The sequence below is a fragment of the Girardinichthys multiradiatus genome, chromosome 5 (genome assembly GCF_021462225.1).
Source record: "Girardinichthys multiradiatus isolate DD_20200921_A chromosome 5, DD_fGirMul_XY1, whole genome shotgun sequence".
In the NCBI taxonomy this organism is placed as follows: Eukaryota; Metazoa; Chordata; class Actinopteri; order Cyprinodontiformes; family Goodeidae; genus Girardinichthys; species Girardinichthys multiradiatus.
This window is the reverse complement of record NC_061798.1, coordinates 30,751,892-30,779,217: the sequence shown is the minus strand read 5'-3', so window position 1 is coordinate 30,779,217 and position 27,326 is coordinate 30,751,892. Positions and strand designations below refer to the sequence as shown.

Below are 27,326 nucleotides of genomic sequence, written 5' to 3'. Positions count from 1 at the left end.
TCAAATGGAAATCCTCCAATTATTAACTCCTTAATGCTCAAAGGTAGATGTAAACAATAATCTAACTTACTTCATCTACATGCATTTTCAGCAGACATTCAAGTTGAATGTCGGCATTTACAATTATATTTACAATCCATGTTGATACTGAGTCACTCCTTGCAGATGCGTGATTTGACCCGTTGGTCATTTGGTTGCCTAATTGCATATTTTCTGGAGAGCCTGTCTGTGTTAAATGGAGGGCCTTTTTTTTCTTTGTTTTATTGGAGTTGTGTGCCTGTGACGTGTTCTTCATTATGCGTTTAATAGTTTTATGCTTTTAACATTGGTTTAAAAAAGGTTAATATTTGGGCTGTTTTTTTTTTTTTTTGTATAAAGGTGGGTGGGTTTTAAGATGTGTTTGGTTGGGCTGGAAACTCAGTCAGATCTGGCAACCGGGAACAACAGACGGTTGGGCCGTACGGAGCAGTTAGGAAAACTCACATTGAGGTAACACCGCCAAGTGAGCGAGTGTTTGGATCAAATTTGAGCTAGTGATGTCAAAATGAGGCTTTTTGAAGCTTATAATCATTTTGAACCATTGTGTCATAAAGTGGTTCACTACCCGAAGCTTCATTCAACTCCCTTGGCTGACATCTAACTGGCAGTAGTGATTATTGCACCAAATGAAGCCCTGCAAATGTGATGCACCTCTTGTGTAAATAATAGCACTTATGTATGTATATATGCGTGTTGTACATATGTGTTTTTAGTAACTTATTAAAGATTCTGAGTGATTAACTCATGAAAAAATATTAATTTAAAAACAATATGAACCAGGCTGCACAGTGGCACAGTTGGTAGTACTGTTGCCTTGCAGCAAGAAGGTCCTGGGTTCAATTCCCGGCCACAGGTCTTTCTGCATGTTCTCCCCGTGCATGCGTGGGTTCTCACTGGGTACTCTGGCTTCCTCCCACAGTCCAAAGACATGCCTGTTAGTTTAATTGGTCACTCTAAATTGACCTTAGGTGAATGATAGTGTGTGTAGTTGTTTGTGTGTTGCCCTGCGATGGACTGGCAACCTGTCCAGGGTGTACCCTGCCTCTCACCCATGGACTGCTGGAGATATGCACCAGCTCCCCTGCGACCCACTATGGAATAAGCGGTAGAAAATGACTGACTGACAATATAAACCGTAGGGGATTACAGATGAAAAATAGCAAATAGGCTAATTCTGGCTTCTTTAACATGAATTGTCATTTGTTTTATGAAAATCCACTGTCCCATTTTAAATAAGTAACAAAAAAAAATAAATGAAGTGAAAAAATTTGATTTGTCATTTATATTTTCTTTGGGAGTGTGCTTGGTGTACTAAGTGTTTTTGGACATTGTGCTTGGTGTAATAAAGAGGGTGCTTGTGTTACTTCAAGTGTTTTTATTCAAGAAAAGTAATTTCTGCACAGTAGAAGGGCTCAAACGGTTTCTTTTTTTTTTTTGAGACAATTTCTCCAGCTTTGGAAAATATCTCTTTCACAGGGAACAGAGGAGGCTGGTGTGACAAGGAACTGCTTGGCTGGGTGGTCTAAGTTTGGATAAAGTGAAAGGCTGGGAGTCCTTCACTATGAAGTCCACAAGAGCTTCATCAAGCTCTTGCTTCCTGGATCCTAAAAAAAATAAATAAAGAAAAGTTACTTCAATTTAACTTACAAACAGTTAACTGTCATTCTTTCTAATTCTGCATGTATATCTGTGTTATGCTGACCTTGATTGGTGGCAGGAGGCTGAGTGTTCTCGTGTTTGACTCTATAATGCCTCAGCATTGATGACGTATTATTATTATACTTCATCAGCTGCGGGCAAAGCAAACACTGCACCTGTAAAACCAAGATAACAACCCGTTACCGCACCTCTTGCATAACATGATACCATGACTATAACACTACTGCATAGTAGTATAGGCTATAGGCTTTCTAATAAACACTTTGAATGTACATTACCTTATTAGGTGGCACCAAATCAAAATATTCCCACACTTGGGAACACTTCCTAGATGGTTGCTAATGACAGAATAATCCACCAAAACTCCGAATATCCAAAAACAAGAGCTGTTCGTAATGTATAATACGTGTAGAACGGGGATGTGAACAGGGGCTTGAGAGCATCTTAAATACACTGAATCGCGCCAAATGTTTGAAACTCCGCCAGTCAACTCGAAGCAGTCAGCTGACTTGGTCTGAATGAAGCAGTGAAGTGGTTCACACGTCATCTGTGACGTCACATGAAGCAAGCTCCGGCCCACTGCTTCACCATAACTACCCTGTCGAGTTTGAAGCGTGCTTTGAAGCCTCGGTGTTAGAGGTAACATGACTAATCTGAGCCTCTAACTGCTCAGTAACTGTTCCGCGAACACCTGAGCGGAGAGAGGCTAACAACAGACATGTGGACACCGCAGGGCGAACACCAGCAGCAGGCAGCAGTGGGAGAGATTTCCGGAGCAGCTAACAAAGAGGAGCGGTCTCGTTTGGAACAAAATAAGCTGCATCACAAAACCGTGGAGGCTGTTTTCAACCCCCGAGTTCTGCTGCACAGATTAGGTTTGTATGTTTTGATTTAAATTACATTTGAGAAACAGTTCTCAGGAGGCTAACGGATGTAGCTTCCTAACAGGTTTCTATTGTCTGTGTTAGCAGCTTAGCTTGCTGACTGTTTGGTCATTTAAACAACAGCAACTGTTGGTCTCATTTTAGTCACTCATTTAAATGCACAACTTTTCAGAAATAAAGTGAAAGCTTAAATGACCACATAATTGTTTTTGAAGGGCACTTAGCACCAGGGATGCTAACTTACACAACAGGCCCATTTTTATGCTAAATTTTACTGGTGTTTATAATAGTTTTTGTCTTTAAATAGTACCGACTGTTATTTATATTCTAAATAATCAAAGAGGTATTTTTGAACGATCAAGATTATTGGAACAGTTTTCAATATTCTTTCTCAGGTTTAAACATGATTAGCCACTGTGGCTTATTGTCATCCAATTCAATTAGCCACATACAAAGTATATTAGCCACAACTTGATTAGTGTTGGTTAAAAAACAAGAAGTTAAGGTTTTAACTGAACTCAGGTGTAATTTAATGCAGACTTAGACAAAAACAATTGACCTCTGTAGAAATAACAGGCAGGAGCGTAGTGCTGGATGTAAAAAGAAACTACTTGTTCTCTACTAGCCACACATTGATTAGGTTAGTAAAAGTATTACACAGATCCCTGTTCCCTGATGTCACTCAGCAGAAAACGTTTCACTATTTACACTTGTTGCTGGCCCAGTCTTAGTTAACATAAATACAACTACTATTATCTTACTGTTCAAAACTCAAATTATATAGTTTCTAAAAGTAAAACAAAAGCACTAGCGACTGAAAAAAAGTGTAGAAATGAATAAAATATAATTTTCTTATATAAATCCACATTATTGAGAAGTTGAATTTACATTGTAGAAAACGTAAAACCAAACCTGGAATAATAAAACAGAAATTTCCCACATTTTGTCTGTTTTTGTTAATTAAGCTCCTAAATTGATTATTTTTACTGCCAATGTCTGTTAGAGAAAAATGTGAAACAACATAGTTTGGGGATATTTTAGTTAGGTTTTATAGAAACTAAGACCAAAAAGAGAATGGCTATTTCCGGTACATTCCTGCTAAAATTTAAGCATAACTAATAAATAAGATATCCATAATGTTTTCTCCAGTTGATCACTGTGTTGTTGTGCAGTTACACAAAAAAAGATATGAACTGAACAAAAAGAAAAAAAAAGTAAAATATTTGCAACTGCCATGTTTTAACCATCCACTGCTCACTGCTAGTATTGATGGTGTATGTGGTGTTTGGAGAGAAAATTAGCTCTGTATCAACGTGAAGGTCAATAGGGCAACACTAATCTAAACTGGAGTCTCCCTGACCTGTGGTGTCGCTAGCTGAGGTCACTTACGTGAGCTAATAGTAACCAAGGAAGTGCAGCATACAGTCCACAATCAATTCAGATGTCAACACAGTAAATCTTGTAACATTAACAAGTAGAGAAGATATTAGAATTTCATAAAATAAATAACTTTATCTTACTAAGCTGGGACTTTCTCTAGCATTTTATCCGTGCATGACGGACCGCCACAAATAGCATGAAATTCTAACAAAACACCTTCCCCGACCAATAGATGCAGCTTGTAGAGAAGCACCATGATTGAATAGCCGATGAAGTATTTGTTTGTCAGAACACCTCTAACAGTTTCTGTAACTCATGTTACTGGGCTGGCAGTGATTCATTATGCATAAAAGCTGCCAGAATTTTAAAATAAAGTTATATTACAAGCAATTATTAATCACCATAGCGAATTGCAACCAAACTGAGTTAGGCAAAGTGAAAATGATATGCTAATCTTCATCTAATTCTGATGAGATTTAAGTTTTTTTTTTTTATTTTTTATATTGCACCAATACACAACAAACATCATCTGAAGGCACTTCAGAAAGAAAGACAGTTAATTACATACATTCTAATATGATCCTAGTTCTTTCGTTTTTCCCTCACCAAGGTCTGGTATCTGTTGGGTGATAGAAATAGTCATCTGAATCATAGGTTCAGGGGTATTTCTGCTATTAATAAATCTGAACTAAAATATATCTAACACTGTCAAAATGGATGACATTATCATTAACAAGAGACACATTCTTTAAAATACACTGTAAAACTGCTAAGACCTATATTCCAAACAAAAATGTTTTAAGTTTTACAGAACACAGTTTTTAGATAATCTGTCTTTAGTTATGAATACTTCAGTACAATTTTGACTAGTACACGTGTTTTAGTTTATACAGATGATCAAACATGGTTTAAACACCTATTTAAAAAAAGTGAAATAGCATTTTGCCCTTAAGGTTCAAATAGGGTATTAACTTCAGCATCCTGTTGGTCAGCAAGGAGAGCGGGTAGATAATCCAAATCAGAATCAGCTTTGCCAAGTTTGTACAGACAAATGAGAAATATGACTCCGGTTCACTTTGCCCTCAATAATAAAGAAAATCTTTTTAAATGTGCACATATACACAATTATATATATAAAAAAAAAGTATCAATATATTATGAAATATAAAAGCATGATCACCCAAATAAAGGCCTTTGGCAAAAGTATGACAAGAATGCTGTAACTATGAGCGTGTCTATAGGCTTTCATTGAACCTACATTAATACTCTTACATAACATGCCACCTTCAGCACCGTCTGGTCTGACCATGCATGGCTGCCAGACATAGAACAGGATAGAAATATCCTTTATTGTCCCTCAATGCAGAACATCGGGATTCATTAATATAAAAATGCGTGGGTGATACTGTGACCATAAATGTTAAAGGTTATGCTTACAAGAACCGCCTCTGACTCGGCAGCTCCTGACTTGTGGCAGCTCCTATTTGGTTGGGACTGGTATGTTTAGAGGCAGAACTAACCATTGAGGGCATCTGGACAATGTTATCTACTTCAGGGTGCTGCTCCTCCATTCATTGTTTGTTGATAATCATCACATGTAGATTTGAGATGTATCATATCTTCTGTTCTCTAAAAGGTGAATTTGTTTTTTGTTTTTTTATTTGTTGCCACAATTAAGAAATATTTGCCCTTGAGAGATAAATCCTTTTTATCAGATGATAGTCTAACATTTAGCATAAAGGAGTTTAACAGCTCTTTGGGAATCACCTAGGCAAGGGATTAGCAACATTTACAACCCTAAGAGTCACGTTTGCCTTTGGTCCATCTATTGGTGTCACTTTGTGGAAATGTTATGCATACTATGAAAGTTTTAATAACAACCTACTTAATATTTGTATCAAGTAGGTTGTTATTAAAACTTTGAGATCTGGTTTATAACTGGTGCTTTGTTAAAGTTGTGCAGTTTTTTCCCTGGAATTTTGGTCTTGGTTCCATTGTTTCATGAAAATAGGTTGGACATTTAAAACAAAATGCATAAGTTGATCTTGTTTCTTTGAAAACAGTAAAGCAACAATTATTATTTTGCTCCTGGTCAAAATATATTACAGATATTATTATTATTATTATTATGAAATATTGAGAACCACTTTGCACTGCCTTGGGCTTGACAAGCATGCTGCTCTAGACTCGATGTGCCCCTGGGCAAGGCATTTAACCTCAAGCTGCCTACCGATCTGCGTATCGGTGTATGAATGTGAGCGTTAGTGAGTGCAATTGGGTGAATGTGGCTCTAGTGTAAAGCGCTTTGAATGGTCTGTATGACTGGAAAAGTGCTATATAAGTTCATGAAAATAAAGACAACTCTTTGAATGGGAAGGTGTGTCCAAACTTTTGGTTTGTAATATATTTTAAACTGTAGCAACTGTAAAGAAAAACATTTTTCATTTTGGCTGTGGCTTTTTAAAAGTGTTTTTTCTTTTTTTTTTTTTTTTTAAACTAGCAGCCCATTTCAACAGAGGACTTTTGGTGTCATAAGAGGGTACTCATTCAATAATATATATTTTTTGGATTTTCATTTATTTATTTATGTATTTTTGGCCCAAAAACACATTCTCCACTTCAAAGGTAGTGTTTCCTCTGTCGTTATGTTGGACAACCCCCTACTCTCCAACAACCCCCTACACCTCCCCTAGATGTTAATAATTATATCAGATTTATTTTCTAAATGCTGTAGATCACAACAGAAGTCATTAAAGGTTACCTACAGGGGTTGGACAATGAAACTGAAACACCTGTCATTTTAGTGTGGGAGGTTTCATGGCTAAATTGGACCAGCCTGGTAGCCAGTCTTCACGGCAGAATTAAATGTGCACCTCAACTCTCCTGTTTCCACCAGAACTGTCCGTCAGGAGCTCCACAGGGTCAATATACACGGCCGGGCTGCTATAGCCAAACCTTTGGTCACTCATGCCAATGCCAAACGTCGGTTTCAATGGTGCAAGGAGCGCAAATCTTGGGCTGTGGACAATGTGAAACATGTATTGTTCTCTGATGAGTCCACCTTTACTGTTTTCCCCACATCCGGGAGAGTTACGGTGTGGAGAAGCCCCAAAGAAGCGTACCACCCAGACTGTTGCATGCCCAGAGTGAAGCATGGGGGTGGATCAGTGATGGTTTGGGCTGCCATATCATGGCATTCCCTTGGCCCAATACTTGTGCTAGATGGGTGCGTCACTGAAAGGACTACCGAACCATTCTTGAGGACCATGTGCATCCAGTGGTTCAAACATTGTATCCTGAAGGCGGTGCCCCAATACACACAGCAAGACTGGTGAAAGATTGGTTTGATGAACATGAAAGTGATGTTGAACATCTCCCATGGCCTGCACAGTCACCAGATCTAAATATTATTGAGCCACTTTGGGGCGTTTTGGAGGAGCGAGTCGGGAAACGTTTTCCTCCACCAGTATCACGTAGTGACCTGGCCACTATCCTGCAAGAAGAATGGCTTAAAATCCCTCTGACCGCTGTGCAGGACTTGTATATGTCATTCCCAAGACGAATTGATGCTGTATTGGCCGCAAAAGGAGGCCCTACACCATACTAATAAATTATTGTGGTCTAAAACCAGGTGTTTCAGTTTCATTGTCCAACCCCTGTATATAAAACATGTCTACATGAAACAAACTAAATCATCTTGGTATTTGTTATTTTTACATCTCTATTTCAATTTTACCTTTCCGTGGACGTGCCTCCACAATTTCCTGCTCACTTTATCTCTTGCAGTGGAGCTCGGCAACATATGCGCAGTCATTGGTGTACCACCAACCTGAGCTCACAGTGAGACTGATGTGAGTGCTTAAATCTATGAGAATAAACAATAATATGTGGCGTGTGCATTTAAATCTCATACACGGTCACTCAGTATTTGTTCTGGCACACGCTTAACTCTGAGAAACTCTTGCTCCACCAGCTTGGAGCTCACGCTCGGCTGTGTCTCTACACTCGCAAATTGAAAGTAAAAATGGTTCATAGAAAGAACCACACCAATCACAGAGCGTTTTTTTTCCATGTTTGCAAATACCGTGTTCGGTTGAATGAAAAACCACCAGTCGCAACCAGCAAATCAAAGTACTGCAGCAAGTGGCAAAAATTACAAAACGGTAGGATTTAATAAAAAATTAAAGAGAACATATTAACTTAAATTAAACACTTGAATTTTGTAGCCTAAGAATATTTAGTTGGGCATACAAATATCAGGAGACCTTGTGCATTTTAGGTAATATTTCTTCATTTTTTGAGCAACAGAGATGTAAAAAATGCTTTTGTCCCATTTTCAGAATTTATTTTCTTACAGCTCCTGAGAGGTGACACAAAACCTACATTGTATCCAGAAAAAAAAGTTTTATAATTCTAAGGTAGATTTGTGGAGGAAGACCCCGATGAAAACAGACATTCTTCATCTGAAGCTCGTAATGGAAGCAACATAAATGACAAAACCCAAAGGATGGTTTACAAAAAAGAATAATTTACCATTTAATTTGTACAAAGCAATAAAACAAAATACAGGAATCAAAGTTTTCTTCAAAGATTATCTAAATTACAACACAAAGCTACTCTTGAAAGTGAACTAACTAGTTAAAGGCAAACTTTGAAGATTCAAAAGAACACAGGATACACAATCAAACTGGCAAGGAGCAGAAACTAAAACAATCGGTTCAAACCACAAGAATGAAATTAGTTCACAAATAGTCTCTTGGCTGTGAATGTGACAAACTTGAGATTCAAAGTCACTGAAATGAAACAGCCTAGACAAACATACAATGGTATACTGCTCATGAGGCACAGCAACCCTGATTAAAGTATTGTGCCAGCTTTTAAATTTTCCTCTCATTCATTGACTGCAGCTTCTGGATGGGCGGTGCAGTCTTCCAGCCAATAATCTTTGGAAAGGTAAACCTTGGGGGCTTCTCTGGGGGACCAACAGCAGAGGGAAGTAACTACACAGCAACTGGAGATGTAGTAGTAGGAGCACCCTGCCCACATGTAAAGGGAAAAAAAAAAAAAAAAAACATCACAAGAAGATGGAGGCAATGCAGACCTGGTGCCAAAACATAAAGACAGAAAGATGGAGAGAAACAGATAAAGATATAAAAGATAAAAATATGGAGAGAGACAGAAAGATGGAAACATACATGAAGATAGAAAGATGTAGATGGAATGATAAATGTCAATACATAAATAATGATACATAACGGGCTGTTAGGTCCCTGTATGATCGGTATCAGACCTTGGTCCGCATAGCCAGCAGTAAGTCGGACTCGTTTCCAGTGAGGGTTGGACTCCTTCAAGATTACCCTTTGTCACAGATTCTGGTCATAACTTTTATGGACAAAATTTCTAGGCGCAGCCAAGATGTTGAGGGAATCCGTTTTGGTGGTCGTAGGATTGCGTCTTGCAGATGATGTGGTCCTATTGGCTTCATCAGCTCGTGATCTACAACTCTCACTGGAGCAGTTCGCAGAATCAGTTCCTCCGAGGCCATGGTCTTGAGCCTGAAAAGGGTAGAGTGCCTTCTCCGGGTTGGGAGGGAGGTCCTGCCTCAAGTGGAGGAGTTCAAGTATCTTGGGGTCTTGTTCACGAATGAGGGAAAAATGGAGCGGGAGATTGATGGATGGATTGGTGCTGCGTCAGCAGTGATGCGGGTGCTGTACCGGTCTGTCGTGGTGAAGAGAGAGCTGAGTCAAAAATCGAAGTTCTCGATTTACCGGTTGATTTACGTTCCTACCCTCACCTGAGTTCATGAGCTTGGTGTCATGACCGAAAGAACGAGATTACGGATACAAGCGGCCAAAATAAGTTTCCTCCGCTGGGTGTCTGGGCTCTCCCTTAGAGATGGGGTGAAAAGCTTGATCATCTGGGAGGGACTCAGAGTAGAGCCGCTGCTTCTCCACGTCGAGAGGAGCCAGTTGAGGTGGCTTGGGCATCTGGATAGGATGCCCGGTGAGGGGTTCCACCGGGAGGAGGCCCAGTGGAAATCCCAGGACACGCTATAGGGACTATGTTTCTCGACTGGCCTGGGAACGCCTTTGGATTCCCCCAGATGAACTGGCACAAGTGACTGGGGGGAGGGAAGTCTGGGTTTCTCTGCTTAGGCTGCTGCCCTGCGACCCAACCCTGGATAAGCGGAAGACGATGGATGGATGGATGATACATAGTGAATGAAGTAGTGATTATTGTTCTTCCCAAACATACACGTCATTCTAGATATGATTATTGCACATTCCAAAATGTTAGTGAACAGAACACCAAAATGGGCCTTCCAGGATACATCACTAACAGTGTCATCTATTTTGACCTTAGCCACTTTCACATTATAGTTCTGCAGTAAGTACATCCCCCCCCCACCCCCCTTGCTCTTTTCACTTCATATGCCAAGATCTCAGGCGGTGCTTTGCAAAGAACAGAATTTGATTTTCTGCTACTGGTCTATAAAATACAAAATAATTTTGTGCTGAAATAAATTACTTAGTTGCTTTTCAAGTTAGAGCCATCTATGCCCCTCAGGTTTCCGAGACCTTCTTTCTCAGTTTTCTGTAAGGAAACTTTGAGTTGATAGGCTCCTTTTTAAAAGTGAAACGAGCTTCCTGAAAAGCTCAGACAAGCAGAAACTGTTGGCTTCTTTAAATAGGGATTAATAAATTATCAGTTGATCATCATGTACATAATGTGTTTCTGTGCTTCCCGTAGGAGTTCAGCAGACTCTGTTGGTTGAAGAAGATGGTCCAAAATACCAGAGTCCTGGTGATGACCCCCAGGACCCAAAGCCCCACCACATAAAGGAGGAACAGGAGGAAGTCTGCACCAATCTGCAAGTAGAGCAACTCGGTAAGAGGGAGACCAATGCCAGGTTTCCCATCATTGAAACTCCCATAAAGAACGAGGATGATGAAGAGTCCCCTCTGTTCTCACCGCTTCTTCATCCCATAAAGGAAGATGGATATTTCCCAGAAGAAGGTGGACCAGCAGAATTATCCAGGAATCAAGACTGTGGAGATGCCACTAACTCCTCAGAGACTGAAGTCAGCGAGAATGATGAAGAGTCCCCTCTGTTCTCACCGCTTTGTCAACCCAAGAAGGAAGACAGATGTTTCCCAGAAGAAGAAGGTGGACCAGCACAATTCACCAGGAATCAGGACCGTGGAGATGCTACTAACTCCTCAGAGACTGAAGTTAGCGAGGATGAAGAAGATGATGATGCTGTTCACCATATCAAACATTACTCAAGAGCAGGGTCTCCAAACTGTTCAGATAATAAATGTTTTACCATAAATAAAAATCTAAGAAATAGAAGGAAAATTATAAGTACAATCAAAATAATCCACACCGTAGAGAAACCTTTTTGCTGTGATATTTGTGGACACAGATGCAGCCAAAAGAAAAATCTAAACACACACCTTAGAATCCACACAGGTGAGAAACCCTTTCGTTGTGATATTTGTGAAGCAAGATTTAGTCAAAAATCCATGTTAAACAGACACAAAAGGGTCCACACAGGTGAGAAACCTTTCTGTTGTGTTACTTGTGGCCAAAAATTCAGCCGAAAAGGAAATTTAAACACACACTTAAGAATCCACACAGGACAGAGACCATTTTGTTGTGATATTTGTGGACAAAGATTTAACCATAAAGGAAATTTAAACACACACTTAAGAATCCACACAGGACAGAAACCTTTTCATTGTGATATTTGTGGCCAATGCTTCAGGCTAAAAGCATTTTTAAACGCTCACATAAGAATCCACACAGGTGAGAAACCTTTCTCCTGTGATATTTGTGGACACAGGTGTAGCCAAAAGAGAAATTTACAAAAACACATTAGAACGCACACAGGTGAGAAACCCTTTTGGTGTGATCTTTGTGGGAAAAGATTTAATCAAAAATCAATGTTAAACACACACCAGAGGATCCACACAGGTGAGAAACCTTATTGTTGTGATGTTTGTGGACAAAGTTTTATTAAAAAATCAGCATTGACTACCCATATGAGAATCCACACAGGACTGAAACCGTTTTCTTGTGATTTTTGTGGGAAAAGATTTAGCCATAAAGAAACATTAATCAGACATAGGAGAATCCACACAGATGAGAAACCTTATTGTTGTGAGGTTTGTGGACAAAGATTTAATCAGAAATCAATACTAAATAGACACATGACAACCCACACAGGACAGAAACCTTTCTTTTGTGATTTTTGTGGAAAAAGATTTGGCCAAAACAAAAGTTTAGTAACACACATTAGAACCCACACAGGTGAGAAACGTTATTGTTGTGATTTTTGTGGAAAAAGATTTTGTCTAAAACAAACATTAAGCAAACACTTGAGCATTCACACTGAAGAAAAAACCTTAGCTATGAATAATAAGTAACTCTTGTGGCGACTCGAGAGAGGAGACTGAGATTAACCTGTACAGGCTGTTGTGAAATACTCCTGTTGACAAATAAGTCACCTGTTTGGAATGACCGAATAAGCATAAGGAAACAAATTATTACACCTGACCCCTTACCACAAATTCAGTCATAAGAGCCAGTTTTTCTTCTTTTAGAAAGCCTTATGTTTTTAAAATATCTAAACGGGTACATGAAAGCACATGAGATTCGACAGCATACATATTAAACCATGGTTAAACCAAAATAAGAAAGCTGTTTATGAAAATAGGAGTCGATTCTTTATATTATTTATGATTAAAAAGTAGCCAATGTGTGCTGCTTATCACAGGCCCTTGATTAATTTATCAGCACATGGGACCACCTGTATGACAGCAGGGGTTTGTGGCAACTTGATTGTTGATGGTTGCAATGTATCAAAGGAACAGTCAAATTGCCAGGGTGAAGGAACTATGTATGTCCCCACATTTTACAAAGCTGTAAATCAACAGACTCTACAATAATTGTTTACTTAAAATCTTTTAACAACAGCCTTAAAAACACTTTTTACAAAACGCATTCAGTTGTAAGAACACCACACTGGACTGTAAAGTTTGTTTCATATTTAATTGGCCAGATGAAGCTAGTTCTATCATGGGTGACAAAAAGGACTGGAAGCATGTCAAAGAGAAGAAGCATGATGCAGTGTTGAGATTCCACTATGTGAATAACAAATGTGTGTGTAACTTCAGATGCTTGACTGCATGGCCAGAGAATGAAGGAAGAAACAACTCTGTACTGTTCTCCTGTTAACATACTGTTCTGCTGTTTCCCCGGTAGAGAAGCAGCCCTGGTCCATTTAGCTCCAGCCAGTGTACCTGGACTCCTACCTGCGTGTTTTGATTGCTAGCCAGGGTAATTCCAAGGGAGAGGATTTGTGTCTCAGGACGGCCTAATCTAGAGGCAGCCTGCTGCATTAGAAGTACAAAATACATTTTCTTTACACAACATTACACAACCCTAGGGAGCTTAATACAGAGTGGTCTACTATCCAAGTTGCTCAAGCTAGTAGTCTTTGCTTCTTTGATAGTGCAACACTGATATCGTCCGCCATTTTGTTTGTTAAGTCCAGCACATCCATCTTGTCTTTGAGCTAACATAGTCTTGCTCACACACCCATATATAGATCACACTTGATTGTGATATTGCTGCATTGAGAATTATTTTGTTTTCGTAATGGCCTTTCGCTTTGTAGTTTTAGTTGAAAGTTACAAGTTTAGTGAAAGTCAGAATTAATTGATTCAAATATTTTAACTGAATTCTGTGTTAATAAATTGTGTGATTTACAGATTTACAAAGTTGTCTTTTTGTTTTTAGTTATTGCTGATTTAAAATGCAGTGCTCACATTCACTCCTTTATTCATTGCTCTATAATACCAGATCTTATCCAGACTAGTTTTGTACAGTAAGGTATTTGAATTCACAGTGTCTTATTTTCCTTCGTGGATGTCTCTGATGGTATAGAATGAATAGACCGGTTTTAGGCTCAAATGTGGCACTCACACTCTGATTAAATACCACGTGGAGTTGAAGCCCTGTACCAGTTCAAATATGCAAGCAGGAAGTCATCAACTTTGGACTGCATGATTTGTCAGTTTCAGCTCATGACCGTCATTCTACACAGGTTGTAAGGTGGTCATTTTGGTCAAAACTGGGGCACATGTATTTAGGTATTGACAGATTAGCTAATGGGAACTAATGAATCACAAAGTATTTAAGTTGTAAGTATGTAAGTTTGCCGATCAAATGAAATATTTTTATTGTTTTGTATCAGTTGTCAAGATAAGTGTCTTGTATTAGCTTGCATTCTCAAGTCTACATAATATATTTCCCTGATGCAGAGCTAGTCATATTCTCACAAACGTGCCGAACAATTTTCAGCTGAATCATCAAAATTTCATATCTATTTTTTTTTTTTCTAGAAATACTTGATATTTCCTGACAATTCTTCTTCTGACTAGTTTCCCTTTGTGGGTATAGGGAAAAAGATTTCTGCTGATTAAGGTATAAAACCTGATATAAAAATAAGAATAAAAATTTTTTGCATGCCATGTTTTTCTATAAATAAACTAACAATTTCTGCTGCTTCAAACTAAAACCTCATCTCCTGCAACTGAATTTTGTAAAATATGCTTAAAGCAATGAGATTTTCCCATGACTTATGTGCTGGACTGTGTTTTCACTGCAAATATTCAAACTTTATTAAAACAACTTATCTTTTTTACTTTAACAAGAAATGAACCCATACCTTCAAAGAACACAAGTTGAACACAAAAGGTAACCATGTCAGTCTAGACAGCACATTATGCTGTTGAACGCATCACTTTGCTATGGCAGGCTACATAACACATGAGTGGTAGAGGTTTACTCTGTGTTACATATGTACTTCTTACACAATGCATGTAAATTGCATTTTTGTCTTTGGTCGACATACAACACTCCTTTTTGTTGCTGATGGAAGCAACTTAGAATAGTATATTACAATGTATTTCATGCTTGGCAGATACTGGTTCTGGGGTTTGGGTGGATGAGCATCAGCATTCACCTCCTCGATCCGTCTTCATGATGGCTGCAGAGGCTGGGGTTCTTGGAAAATGTTGCCCCCTGGCAAAACAAAGCAGCACAGCTAAGAGACCTGGCGCAATGAAATGCAGCTAGAAACAGTTGGTATCAGCTAGATATTGTCATGTTTTGTGGTAGTTTCCTGAACCACGTGCAGATTCATTTGAGAGATGCAGAAAATAAAAGACAAGGTTTTTTTTACACGGAGTTCAATAATAAATGAGCACAACAGAAAGAAGACCTGGATCCAAAAGTTTAGCAGCGTCTGGAATGAGGAGGCACAGTCAGGTATGGCCAGGAGTAAGTAAGGACGTGAATTCTGCAGGAGGGAATAATAAGAAAAGGCTTGAGGGAAAGTAACCGTTGAGTAGAAGTTATAGTGAAGATTTGTGTTCCTGGAGGGGTCCTCTGAGACTGGAGCTTGAGATCCTGAGAACGAGTGAACACAGTATTTAAGAGAGCGGGCAGTCAGATGAAGGCTGGAGATGTTGAACTCCTGTGGACCACCATGATGTAGATAAGTTTCAAAGGAGATCTGTCACAGAGAGGTTTGTAGAAGGAATCCGGGGTTGGAGCAGTAATGGCAATCTGGGGGCATTGAGAGCAACAAAGTAAGTTGAGCAGCGGTGTGAGAACGTCAAAGACACTTTCAGAAGGCAACAGAGAAACTAGGAGTGAGGTAACAAAAACACAGGGGCTTGACTCCACCGACATAAGCTGATTATCAGGGGAATAGTGATTGTCCTACAGGTCCTTATGTCACCAGTAGTCTGATGAGGGGAATTCTCTCCTAGACATGGTGATTGACTGAGCTTTTACTGTGACAAATTATATGTGCTCTCTTTCAGACTCTAACCTTGAAAACTGGCTCAAAGTTTATCTGTTCTTTCTTTCTAGGTGAAACGACTAAAGGAGCTACATCCATTAACATTTACTTTTCCTTCCCATAGAAAGGACTACTGGATCAGTGCTTCTTTGTTCTCTTCGTGTCTCTGCTCTGTTCTCTCAAACCCCCAGTCGGTCGTGGCAGATGGCCGCTCACACTGAGCCTGGTTCTGCAGGAGGTTTCTTCCTGTTAAAAGGGAGTTTTTCCTCTCCACTGTCGCTACATGCATGCTCAGTATGAGGGATTGCTGCAAAGTCAACGCCAGTGACTGTCCACTGTCTCTACATGCTCATCCAGGAGAAGGAAATGCTGCAAGTCACTGACTGGATGCAATCTGCTGGGTTTCCTTAGACAGAAAAACTTTTTATCCAATTTGAATAAATAACTGAATCCGACTGCACTGTTCAATTGTTAAGATTAATTGGAATGTATGTACCTGACGTTTGTGAAGTGCCTTGAGACAACATGTGTTGTGAATTGGCGCTATAGAAATAAACTGAATTGAATTGAATTGAATTACTGACAGATGTGCTGTCAGCAATGAGCCAGGAAAGCACCTCCAGCAAAGATTCTCTGCTGGGGATAGAGGAACCACACAAACCAGGATCATGACAGACTTGATCATGACAAAATTGATTTTACTATAGGTTGTTATTTTATGTGCAACAACTTTCACATTACCTGATCTTTGCTTTCAGTCTCTATAACATGTTGCACCCTTAAGAAGCAGGTTTTAATGTGGGAGATAAATGCAATTAAAGCAGCACATGTACAACAAAAAAAAACCTAAATTGTGAATTTTTCTAATAAAGGAAAACACTGTTATATATTGAGGAAAATGATGAAAGCTCTTAATGGGACCAAAACATTTATTTTATCAGCCTTCTCCTGTTGTCTGACTTCTTCTTTACTTCCTGATTCTGTAGAAATTGTGCCAGATGCCTGAATGAACTGTGAGGCTCATACAGGAACCTCAGAGTTCCTGTTTAATGTTGAGTGTCAATTTCTTGCTTAGGACTTTATGGTTTTTCAGCGGCGTTAATGTAGACTCTCTGGTATTGTTCTCCATATTATCGCTTTAAAAGTGAATACAGAAATTTCACTGTAAAATAATTTATTGATATCAGAGATATTAATATGCTATCTCCCTTGGGTGGCTGGGCACTCCCTTAGAGATAGGGTGAGGACCTCGGAGTAGAGCCGCTGCTTCTCCACATCGAGAGGAGCCAGTTGAGGTGGCTCGGGCATCTATACCGGATGCCTCCTGGACGCCTTCCTCTGGAGGTGTTCCAGGTACGTCCCACCATGAGGAGGCCCAGGGGACGGCCCAGGACACGCTGGAATGACTATGTTTCTCGGCTAGCGTCTGGGTGTCTCTACTGAGTCTGCTGCCCCTGCGACCTGGTCCCAGATAAAGCGGAGGACAACAACAATATCAGAGATTTACAAATAAATAAAGCTGAACAATTTAAACATCGTAATATGTTATAATCAAATATAAGAAGAAGATTTGATCCAGGTTTTCCTAACCCGCCTGTGTCCTCTCACAGCACCTTTATATACCAGTTCCCGGATACATTCTCTTTATAATCCCAACGAGCAGACACTAGACTGTTAGCCTACAAGTGTCTCTCCAAGTCCCCTGCTCAAGAGCCTTATCGGGACATCCTCAGCCAGCAGCAGTAGAAAAATGCACTTTAATAGAGAACTTGCTTAGACCCAGTCCTCTTAATGATGAAATATCAATATTGCTGGCTTTGTGGATAATGAAGTTCATAAACAAACTGGTACTGCACACCTCAAATCACAAGACCCCCAGCAGAATTTAGATCAGCACCATGTTAAATGGACTGAACTTATATAGCGCCTTTCCAGTCATACTGACCACTCAAAGCGCTTTATACTAGAGCCACATTCACCCAGATGCACTCACTCATACACCAATACACAGATCAGTAGGCAATTTGAGGTTAAGTTCCTTGCCAAAGGGCACATCAACATGTGGCAGGAGGAAGCTGGAATCAAACCCATAACTTTCGGATTGCAAGATGACTACTCTTCACACTGAGCAATTAGTTCCGCTAACAGTTAGTAGTGGAACTAACTTTTCCTTTAGTTTATTATTGTTTGAGCTAACTTTGGAATCTGTCAGCGAACCCTTCAGCTTCCACTAAATTGGGTTTCTTGTGTGTGTTTAAAATGTTTTCCCCAGTAAATGTTTTACCACAGTCTTCACAGCTAAACTTCACTATTGTTTGGACTTTCCATTGTGATTCCACATTTTTATTCCCTATAAAACATTTCTTATTCAGAGAATTTGAAGACCCTGTTTCTGAATATGTCCTGTGTTTCTAAAGAAAGCAACGGTAAACAAATTGTTTAGTAAATTCAGAGCAGCTAAAACGTTTGTTAACAGTGTTTCCATCTGACCCAGGAGTTCTGCTCTCCTTCCAGTCATTGTTCATGTCCTTAATTTTCAGCTCAGATTCTGACAAGTTTTTCCGCTCAGAGGGGGGATGATGGATTCTTCTCCTCCTGAACTGTTTTGAGGTGACAGTTTGGTTTTGCAAGAAACGTCTGAGGTTTTGTGAACGTAGCTTGAAAATTGGGTTTTGTGTTTACAGTTTGGAGAAAAGGAGAGCAGCTTTGGATAAATGTTTAAAACACAATATGCAACTTCCCAGAGATAATTGAGAGACTGTAAAAGATTAATACTTCAGTCATCACAGCAAAGGGTGGCTACTTTAAGGAATCTAAAATATAAAACATATTAAAGTTCCTTGAAAATTTTTCATTTATTACATAATTCCATAATGTGTTGATTCACAGTTTTGATGCCTTCAGTTCGAATCTACATACAATGTAATCATCATCATCAATATATTTCTGGACTAATTTGCTTTCTAGGATTAGATAGTTGCACATTGGTGTAAACTCATTTCACCTAAACATCAATATAACACCTTCTCAACAAGTAAACGGCTCTGTAGTTGTTTCCAGATGTCCTACAAAAATACTATTTGCTCTGATTGTTGCACATCGCCAAAAGTTGTCTGCTGAAAACAAAAATATATTTTCCTGAACACATCACTGAAAACAATTATCTACTTTATTTTTGTAAAACACATTTTTGTTGCTAATAGACCACATGAATGGATCATATCAATCAGATCCCATACAAATGTAATAAAATAAACACATAACAATTACAGGAGATACAACTTGCAATAGGCAAGCGTTTTTTTGCCAGCCAGGCAGTGCCGAGCTGTAGGGGAAACGCATATTGATTAGGAAATGGTTGTATGGAAAGCCAAAAGTGTCCCATAACGCTGTTCTATATTGGATGTGGTTACGTGGCAGTGCGTCTGTGTATCACATGCTAACAGCAAGCATTTTCATTGGTTGTCATACAACATAAATGCTGAATGGAGATGTTCTTCCGGCAGAGACAAAATGTGTATGTCAGTGCTTTGTGGATAATCTGACCATGTAAAATACTGACGTATTTGGAATCGGCTATCTCTGGCATCATCCCTTTTCCTCTGCCATAGAACATTTCCATCGTGGAGCAAGGCAACCGCATTTCTGTGTCTGCCTTGCTGCACGACTCCACGAAGAAAAGTCGTGGAGCAAGGCAGACGCAGAAATGAACGTTGCGGGAGTGCCTTTGCCTATTACGAATTGGCACGCCAGCAACCTTCTGGAGCAAGTTCAAGCTAATGTTCTCTGGACGGTATAGAAAGCAGGGGGGAAGCAGCTACTTTCTCCTTTGGGTTGGAGAAAAAGAAAGAGACATATTTAACAATGGACACCTGCAGACGACAAGCGGAAGCTACTCAGAACCTATGAACGCTTTGAGGCATATGTTTCTCACAGAACTATTGTTATTTACGCACATTATAAGTTCCATGAGAAAGTGCAAAGTGTTGGTGAACCTTTTGAGCTCTTTGTGACGGACTTGAAGCTGATTTCAAAAGACTGCAGTTATACCAATAGTGAAGAAATGATAAAAAGCCGTATTGTTTTTGTCATCCAGTCACCAAGGGTAAGAGAACAATTGCTTGGTGTGGGATTGGATTTAACCTTGGATAAGGCTATAGACAATGAAATGGCACAAGCACAACTAAGAGCTATCGTTAGCAACAGTGGTGACATGGAGGAGCATGGTGTACATGCCATTAACAGGCAGTCCTCACAGGGTGCAGCATGGAAGATGCGGTGGGATAAAACAAACAAATATCCTAGCCACATAACTAAGTCGGACAAAAGCATGGCATATCTTAAAACATGCAGTTATTGTGGAGATAATGCCCATGGTAGAAGAGAAAACTGTCCTGCAAAAGGGAAGAGATTTAATGTGTGTAATAAGTGGAACCATTTTCCAAATGTTTGTCGTTCCCGGCATGGGTAGCTGTGTACACTGTAAATGAAGACGAGCAGACCAACAACTCAGATTCAGAAGATTTATTTATTGACACAGTTTCGCCTAATGATGGCATTAAAGAGACTGAGCAAGCTTATGCAGACATCCATATAGGCCCAAACATGGCCTCAGTCTGCTTTAAGTTGGACACTGGAGCCTCAGCTAATGTCATTCCCACACGTGTGTTTGAAGCACTGAACTTAAAATATGCTTTACAGTCTGCAGATCACCCGCGTTATGGATATGGAGGAGGACAGCTTGTTGTGAGGGGCAAGTGCAACATAAAATGCCAACATAAGAATATCACGATCATTCAGGATTTTTTTCCGGCCACATTTCTTCCTCAAAGACGATGAGTCCCCACTATCCTTCCAGTATCCTTCTGAAACAGACTGACATCTTTTCCACGACCAGGGAATGTGTCTTTCGACATGGTTTTTTAAGAAATGAGAAGCAACTCATTGCACCAGTTGGGGTTAAATAACTTGTTGCCAGCTGAAACATAATCACCCATGCAGTAATTATCCAATGGGAGGCTCGTACCTATTTGCTTAGTTAAATCCAGGTGGTGACTTTTTTTTGGCCAGGCACTGTATTTTGGGCATGATTAACTATTGTCTAAAAATGCTCCTAAGCTTTCAGAACTCACTGCACCTCTGTGACATTTGCTGAAGGAGTCAAGTGAGTTCCTATGCGACGCTCAGCATGACGAAGCATTTCAGAAGCTTAAAGAGGTGATAACACGGGAACCAGGGCCTGTGTTTACCTATTTTGATGGCAATAAGGAGCTCACCCTTCAAGTTGACGCATCCAAATAATGACTCGGGGTCGCCCTTCTGCAAGAAGGAAAGCCAATTGGTTATGCATCTAAGTGAGGTAAACTATGCCCAATGAGAAAAAGAACTTATGGCAGGTAAAAACATTCCTGTTGCAGACACGCTTTCCAGAAAATCTTTATCTGACTGTGATAACTCCCTCAATGAAGGCATGGATGTGCAGGTTCAAACATTGTTCAGCAGTCTGCCTGTTAGTGGTAGGAAGTTGCAGGAGATCAGGATGGAGACAGAAAAGGATCCGCAACTGCAACAACTGGGGCGAGCCATACAAGATGGATGGCCGGATGAGAGGAGGAAATGTCATCCAGACATCACAGACCGCTGGAACTATAGAGATTGGCTGACAGTGATGCGAAACATCATTTTTAAGGGTGAGAAAATCATTATTCCTTCACAACTATGTCCTGAAATTGTGTCTCGCATACATGTAACGAATATGGGCATTAAAAAGTGCAAACAGAGAGCTCATGATCTTTTATTCTGGCCCAGTATGAGCAAACAAATAGAGGAAATGGTTAGTAAATGACAAATTTGTCTTGAGCATAGACCATCTAACACCAAAGGGCCAGTGATCAGCTATCCAATTCCGAGAGACCTTGGCAGACTGTTGTACTGACTTGTTCCTATGGAATAATGACAGTTATCTTATTATTGTGGACTGTTACAGTAGATACTTCGAGTTAGAGAAGTTAAACAATGCTACTTCTGCTGCTGTGTTTCATAAGTTGAAAGTTGTTTTTGCTATGCATGACATTCCAGATACTGTGATATCTGACAATGGTCCCAACATACATGTAGTGAGTTTCAGATATTTGCTCATACTTGGGACTTTAGTCATGCCACCACAAGCCCTTATTATCTTCAGAGCGATGGGCTTGCTGAGGAAACTGTACAGACTGCCAAGTCTTTACTGACAAAAGCTACAGCTAATCATAAAGATATACAGTACAGACCAAAGGTTTGGACACACCTTCTCATTCAAAGAGTTTTCTTTATTTTCATGACTATGAATATTGTAGCTTCACACTGAAGGCATCAAAACTATGAATTAACACATGTGGAATTATATACTGAACAAAAAAGTGTGAAACAACTGAAAATATGTCTGATATTCTAGGTTCTTCAAAGTAGCCACCTTTTGCTTTGATTACTGCTCCGCACAATCTTGGCATTCTGTTGATGAGCTTCAAGAGGTAGTAACCTGAAATGGTTTCCAACAGTCTTGAAGGAGTTCCCAGAGATGCTTAGCACTTTTTGGCCCTTTTGCCTTCACTCTGCGGTCCAGTTCACCCCAAACCATCTCGATCGGGTTCAGGTCCGGTGACTGTGGAGGACAGGTCATCTGGCGCAGCACCCCATCACTCTCCTTCTTGGTCAAATAGCCCTTACACAGCCTGGAGGTGTGTTTGGGGTCATTGTCCTGTTGAAAAATAAATGATGGTCCAACTAAATGCAAACCGGATGGAATCGCATGCCGCTGCAAGATGCTGTGGTAGCCATGCTGGTTCAGTATGCCTTCAATTTTGAATAAATCCCAGTGTCACCAGCAAAGCAACCCCACACCATCACACCTCCTCCATGCTTCACGGTGGGAACCAGGCATGTAGAGTCCATCCGTTCACCTCTTCTGCGCCGCACAAAGACACGGTGGTTGGAACCAAAGATCTCAAACTTGGACTCATCAGACCAAAGCACAGATTTCCACTGGTCTAATGTCCATTCCTTGTGTTCTTCAGCCCAAACAAGTCTCTTCTTCTTGTTGCCTGTCCTCAGCAGTGGTTTCCTAGCAGCAATTTTACCATGAAGGCCTGATTCACACAGTCTCCTCTTAACAGTTGTTCTAGAGATGTGTCTGCTGCTAGAACTCTGTGTGGCATTGACCTGTTCTCTAATCTGAGCTGCTGTTAACCTGCCATTTCTGAGGCTGGTGACTCGGATGAACTTATCGTCCGCAGCAGAGGTGACTCTTGGTCTTCCTTTCCTGGGGCGGTCCTCATGTGAGCCAGTTTCTTTGTAGCGCTTGATGGTTTTTGCAACTGCACTTGGGGACTCTTTAAAGTTTTCCCAATTGTTCGGACTGACTGACCTTCATTTCTTAAAGTAATGATGGCCACTCGTTTTTCTTTACTTAGCTGCTTTTTTATTGCCATAATACAAATTCTAACAGTATATTCAGTAGGACTATCAGCTGTGTACTGTATTTACCTACTGCACAACACAACTGATGGTCCCAACCCCATTTATAAGGCTTGAAATCCCACTTATTAAACCTGACAGGGCACACCTGTGAAGTGAAAACCATTTCAGGTTACTACCTCTTGAAGCTCATCAACAGAATGCCAAGAGCACAGGAGCAGTAATCAAAGCAAAAGGTGGCTGCTTTGAAGAACCTAGAACATAAGACATATTTTCAGTTGTTTCACACTTTTTTGTTCAGTATATAATTCCACATGTGTTAATTCATAGTTTTGATGCCTTCAGTGTGAAGCTACAATATTCATAGTTATGAAAATAAAGAAAACTCTTTGAATGAGAAGGTGTGTCCAAACGTTTGGTCTGTACTGTATATCTGAGCCTTCTAGAGTACCAGAACACACCTGTTGACACCATTGGATTGCCAGCACAGTTGCCGATGAGCCGACGTCTGAGATCCATTCTGCCCAATACCCATCAGCAGCTCCAGCCACAGGTCATCAACCACGAGAATGCACAATCACAGAGGGTATACCATCAACAACGACAGACACGATACTACAAAAGGTCAGCCTAGCTGATGACACCATTGCAAAGAAGACAGCACATCAGGTTTCAGGAGCACAGGCATTGGAAACCTGCAGTTGTGATGCGGCCTGCCAACACTCCGAGATCGTACCACATCTGTACTCCTGAAGGACAGGAATACTGGAGGAATAGGCACAATCTAGTAGATGGAAAAGAAAATTAGCCTGTTCCTGCTCAGTTGTCTCAAGCAGAAGCCACTGAGCAGCATGAATCTCCCAGTGAAGCATCTCAGATCACAGAGGAATCGAGTGACCCATCTCCACCTACTGTCCTGTATCAGACACGTTCTGGATGAGAGGTCAAGCCCAGGAAAATTCTGGACTTATGAAAGTATTGTGAAGGGTATACACGGATAGCTGCCCTATTTAAAAAAAACAAAAAGTAAACCTTGATTGTTGACGAGGACGTTGCCTGGTAGTGATGTCATATATTAGAGTATGTTATTAGTTGTAATTCAGTTGTAATTCAGTTGTCAAAATGTCTCAAAAGGAAAAGGATGTTGGATATTGGATGTGATTACGTGGCAGTACTTAACGTCTGTGTATCACATGCTAACAGCAAGCATTTTCCTTGGTTGTCATACAACATAAATGCTGAATGGAGATGTTCTTCCGGCAGAGACAAAATGTGTATGTCAGTGCTTTGTGGATCATCTGACCATGTAAAATACTGACGTATTTGGAATCGGCTATCTCTGGCATCATCCCTTTTCCTTCGCCATAGAACATTTCCGTCGTGGAGCAAGGCAACCGCATTTCCGTGTCTGCCTTGCTGTACAACTCCACCAAGGAACGTTGTAGAGCAAGGCAGATGCAGAAATGAACATTGCGGGTGTCCGAGCTACCGCACCCTATTGGCGGTCAGGCGCCGCGGAGCTCCTCCGGTACTTGGTCCCCATGAAGCAATCGCACACGCTATCTAAAGACCCTTAAAGGAACGACGCTCAACCAGTTTCTAACCTTTAGCTCTTTTAATCTGTTGGGATCATGAATTTGAGAATATTATTTAATATGTAATATAAATATTTTAATATTTTATCAAATAATATTTTGGTCTGTTAAGGGTTGTCCTGTGAATACCAGCCCAGTAAGGCGATGGTATTAGGACAAAATAGAAAGGTGTGAGACGAGCTCTGACATTATTGAACAGCATAAACTCTGCACATATATGGAATGAATTCACACAATTTCGTAAAATACAAGAATTTATTAACAAAAATAAGTCAACTCAAAGTCCAACAAACAAACTCCTTACTATGCTAAAACAATCCGACTAAACTACCAAGGCAGAATTAAAGAATAACGAAGACTAATGGGCTATGTACAATATAAACAAGTTGATTAAAGATGATTGAAAACCATGACCAAAAAGAGTGATGCAACATTACCATGCAATGTTTATGTTTGAGAACCAAGGATTATCTTGAAGAATCTGGAAGTGAAGTTAAGTGAGTCTTGGAACCAACTTAGGCAATAATCAGCAAACGTTTAGACAACCATTCACAATGCAAGATCAGGTAAAATATTATTTTAATAAAATAATGTTTTAAAGAATGATCTGCTGAATAAAACCAACCTTCTGGATGTCTAATGTTTAGTCATGTTTTGCCTTTGTTTATTAAAATATTATTCAAAGAAATATTATTAAAGGAAATGGTAAAATATTTAAGGAAATATTTTGGAAAAGTGCCAAATCTTTCTGGAAAATGGGGCTTAATGGTGTTGATTTAGTTATCAAGTTTAGTAAAATAATGTTTAGGGAACTATTATTTACTGGATTGAAAACTAATAACTTTTCTGGGTAAATATTCTTTAACAGGCAAGCACGTGTTCTTAGCTGTTAGCAGTTAAAGCTAACAAAGGAAGCTGATAATTTAGCACCAGAATCAAACACACACCTTTAAAATACCATCAATAAAAGGGTTAAAATGCGCGGACGGTGCGTTATGATCAATCTTCTGTGTTTAAAATCACCCTTCAAGTAAACTTTGTCAAAAAACATACAAACAAAGAGCACAAAACTGAACATGTGTCCTGCAGATAGTCTGCTAGCACCAAGATAGCTGAGTTCAACCCAAACAAAACCAAACTTCATAAAATGAAAACGCTTAGATCATTTCAATCTAAATCCTTCTCTATTATTCTGCCCAAACCTAGCCTCTTATGAACGTGTTGAGGAGTTGTCCGGGTGACGATGAAGTTTGAAGAAGGTGCGGCCGCTCTGTGAAAAAGGGTTAGCTTCCAGCTAACCTCCGGAGCAGTGGCTGGAAGATGGCTCGTTCTGTCCGCTGACCACACTGCACGTTACCACGGGATGCGGCTCCTTTTGTCGTCTTCTCAGACCGGGGAAGGACCGCTCCACACCATTTGTTTCTGCAGCCCTCAGAGAGAAAGTAAAGTGATGCTTATACCTTAATCTCCCTTTATGAATGAATCCCGGATTCTTTCAACAGTAATTCATCAGTACTTAACGTGTGCATATGATCGCGTGATCTTATGACACCCTTGGATCCAGTTTGAAGAGTTTATGTCTTTTTGCCAGCAAAGAGACATTAGCGCACCCTCCCCCCCTATCCGGTCCCTCTGGAGGCTGTATGAAAGAGATCTGACCATTGGAAAGGGGGTTCTCTTATACAGACAGTGGCATCATGGGAACTCTGCTGTTACAGTTTGCTTGGCTGTGCCGGAAGTAAGTTAATGCAATTTATTTTGAAAGGTCCAGAAAGGTTTGTACCGGAGTTTAATGTTGAAATCCATGGCTGGGTCCCAACAAATCTAAATTAAGGCAGAGGAAGATCAGCGCTGAGGCTCCCGTCTCGGACCATCGCTGACTGTGTAAGGATGACGAAGAGCCTCGATAGAAGGTCACATGTAGTTTTATGTCTGGCACTCCAGTGCAATGGATGTTCTCTCCCTCAGTGATTATCAGTAGACTATGTGTCAACATTGTGGTGTTTATCTGTTAGGTTGTGTAGTAGTGGGTGTCCATCCTTAATCTAAATGTGCTGTGGCTTTCTAATCAAACAAGTTATACCGGCTGTTCCACAATCAAACCCGGTGCCCCAGCCTCATGTCATTCATGACAAACCTTGGGCTACTTATCCTTGTACTGTATGTTTATGAGCATCCTTATCCTATTGTAACAACAGGGAAACATTAGAACTTATACTTTATATCACTATGGTATAAATGGGAAAAACAGCTATGAGCATATTAATAAAGGTTATTCCTAACACGGGAGTGCGTTTGCCTAGTGACATATTTGGAATCGGCTATCTCTGGCATCATCCTTTTTATTGCGCCATAGAACATTACCAACTTTACAAACTTTTACCAAGCATCTGGTTAAAAAGTCACGTAAAAAACTGCGTTTTGACAGGATTTTCGCTG

The 27,326-nt window shown here is 40.0% G+C and overlaps 1 protein-coding gene across 2 annotated transcripts; it reads left to right on the top strand.

The window, feature by feature from the left end:
• Positions 1-2,109: 2,109 nt before the first annotated feature.
• Positions 2,110-13,743, top strand: LOC124868357 (gastrula zinc finger protein XlCGF57.1-like). Of its 2 annotated transcripts, XM_047365545.1 has the most exons (3): positions 2,122-2,573; positions 10,713-10,850; positions 10,955-11,096. In XM_047365545.1, the coding sequence occupies exons 1-3, from the start codon at positions 2,417-2,419 to the stop codon at positions 11,026-11,028; spliced, it is 369 nt and encodes a 122-aa protein (XP_047221501.1). In that variant the 5' UTR covers positions 2,122-2,416; the 3' UTR covers positions 11,029-11,096. The 2 variants fall into 2 exon arrangements, with proteins under 2 accessions (XP_047221500.1, XP_047221501.1); XM_047365544.1 differs by having other exon boundaries at positions 2,110-2,573; positions 10,713-13,743.
• The last annotated feature ends 13,583 nt before the right edge of the window (positions 13,744-27,326 follow it).

Bases quoted from the DNA above. Each gene is read 5' to 3' on its own strand.
- LOC124868357 (XM_047365544.1), top strand. From the start codon at position 2,417: ATGTGGACACCGCAGGGCGAACACCAGCAGCAGGCAGCAGTGGGAGAG. The intron at 2,574-10,712 runs GTTTGTATGTTT...TGCTTCCCGTAG, and splicing joins AGTTCTGCTGCACAGATTAG to GAGTTCAGCAGACTCTGTTG.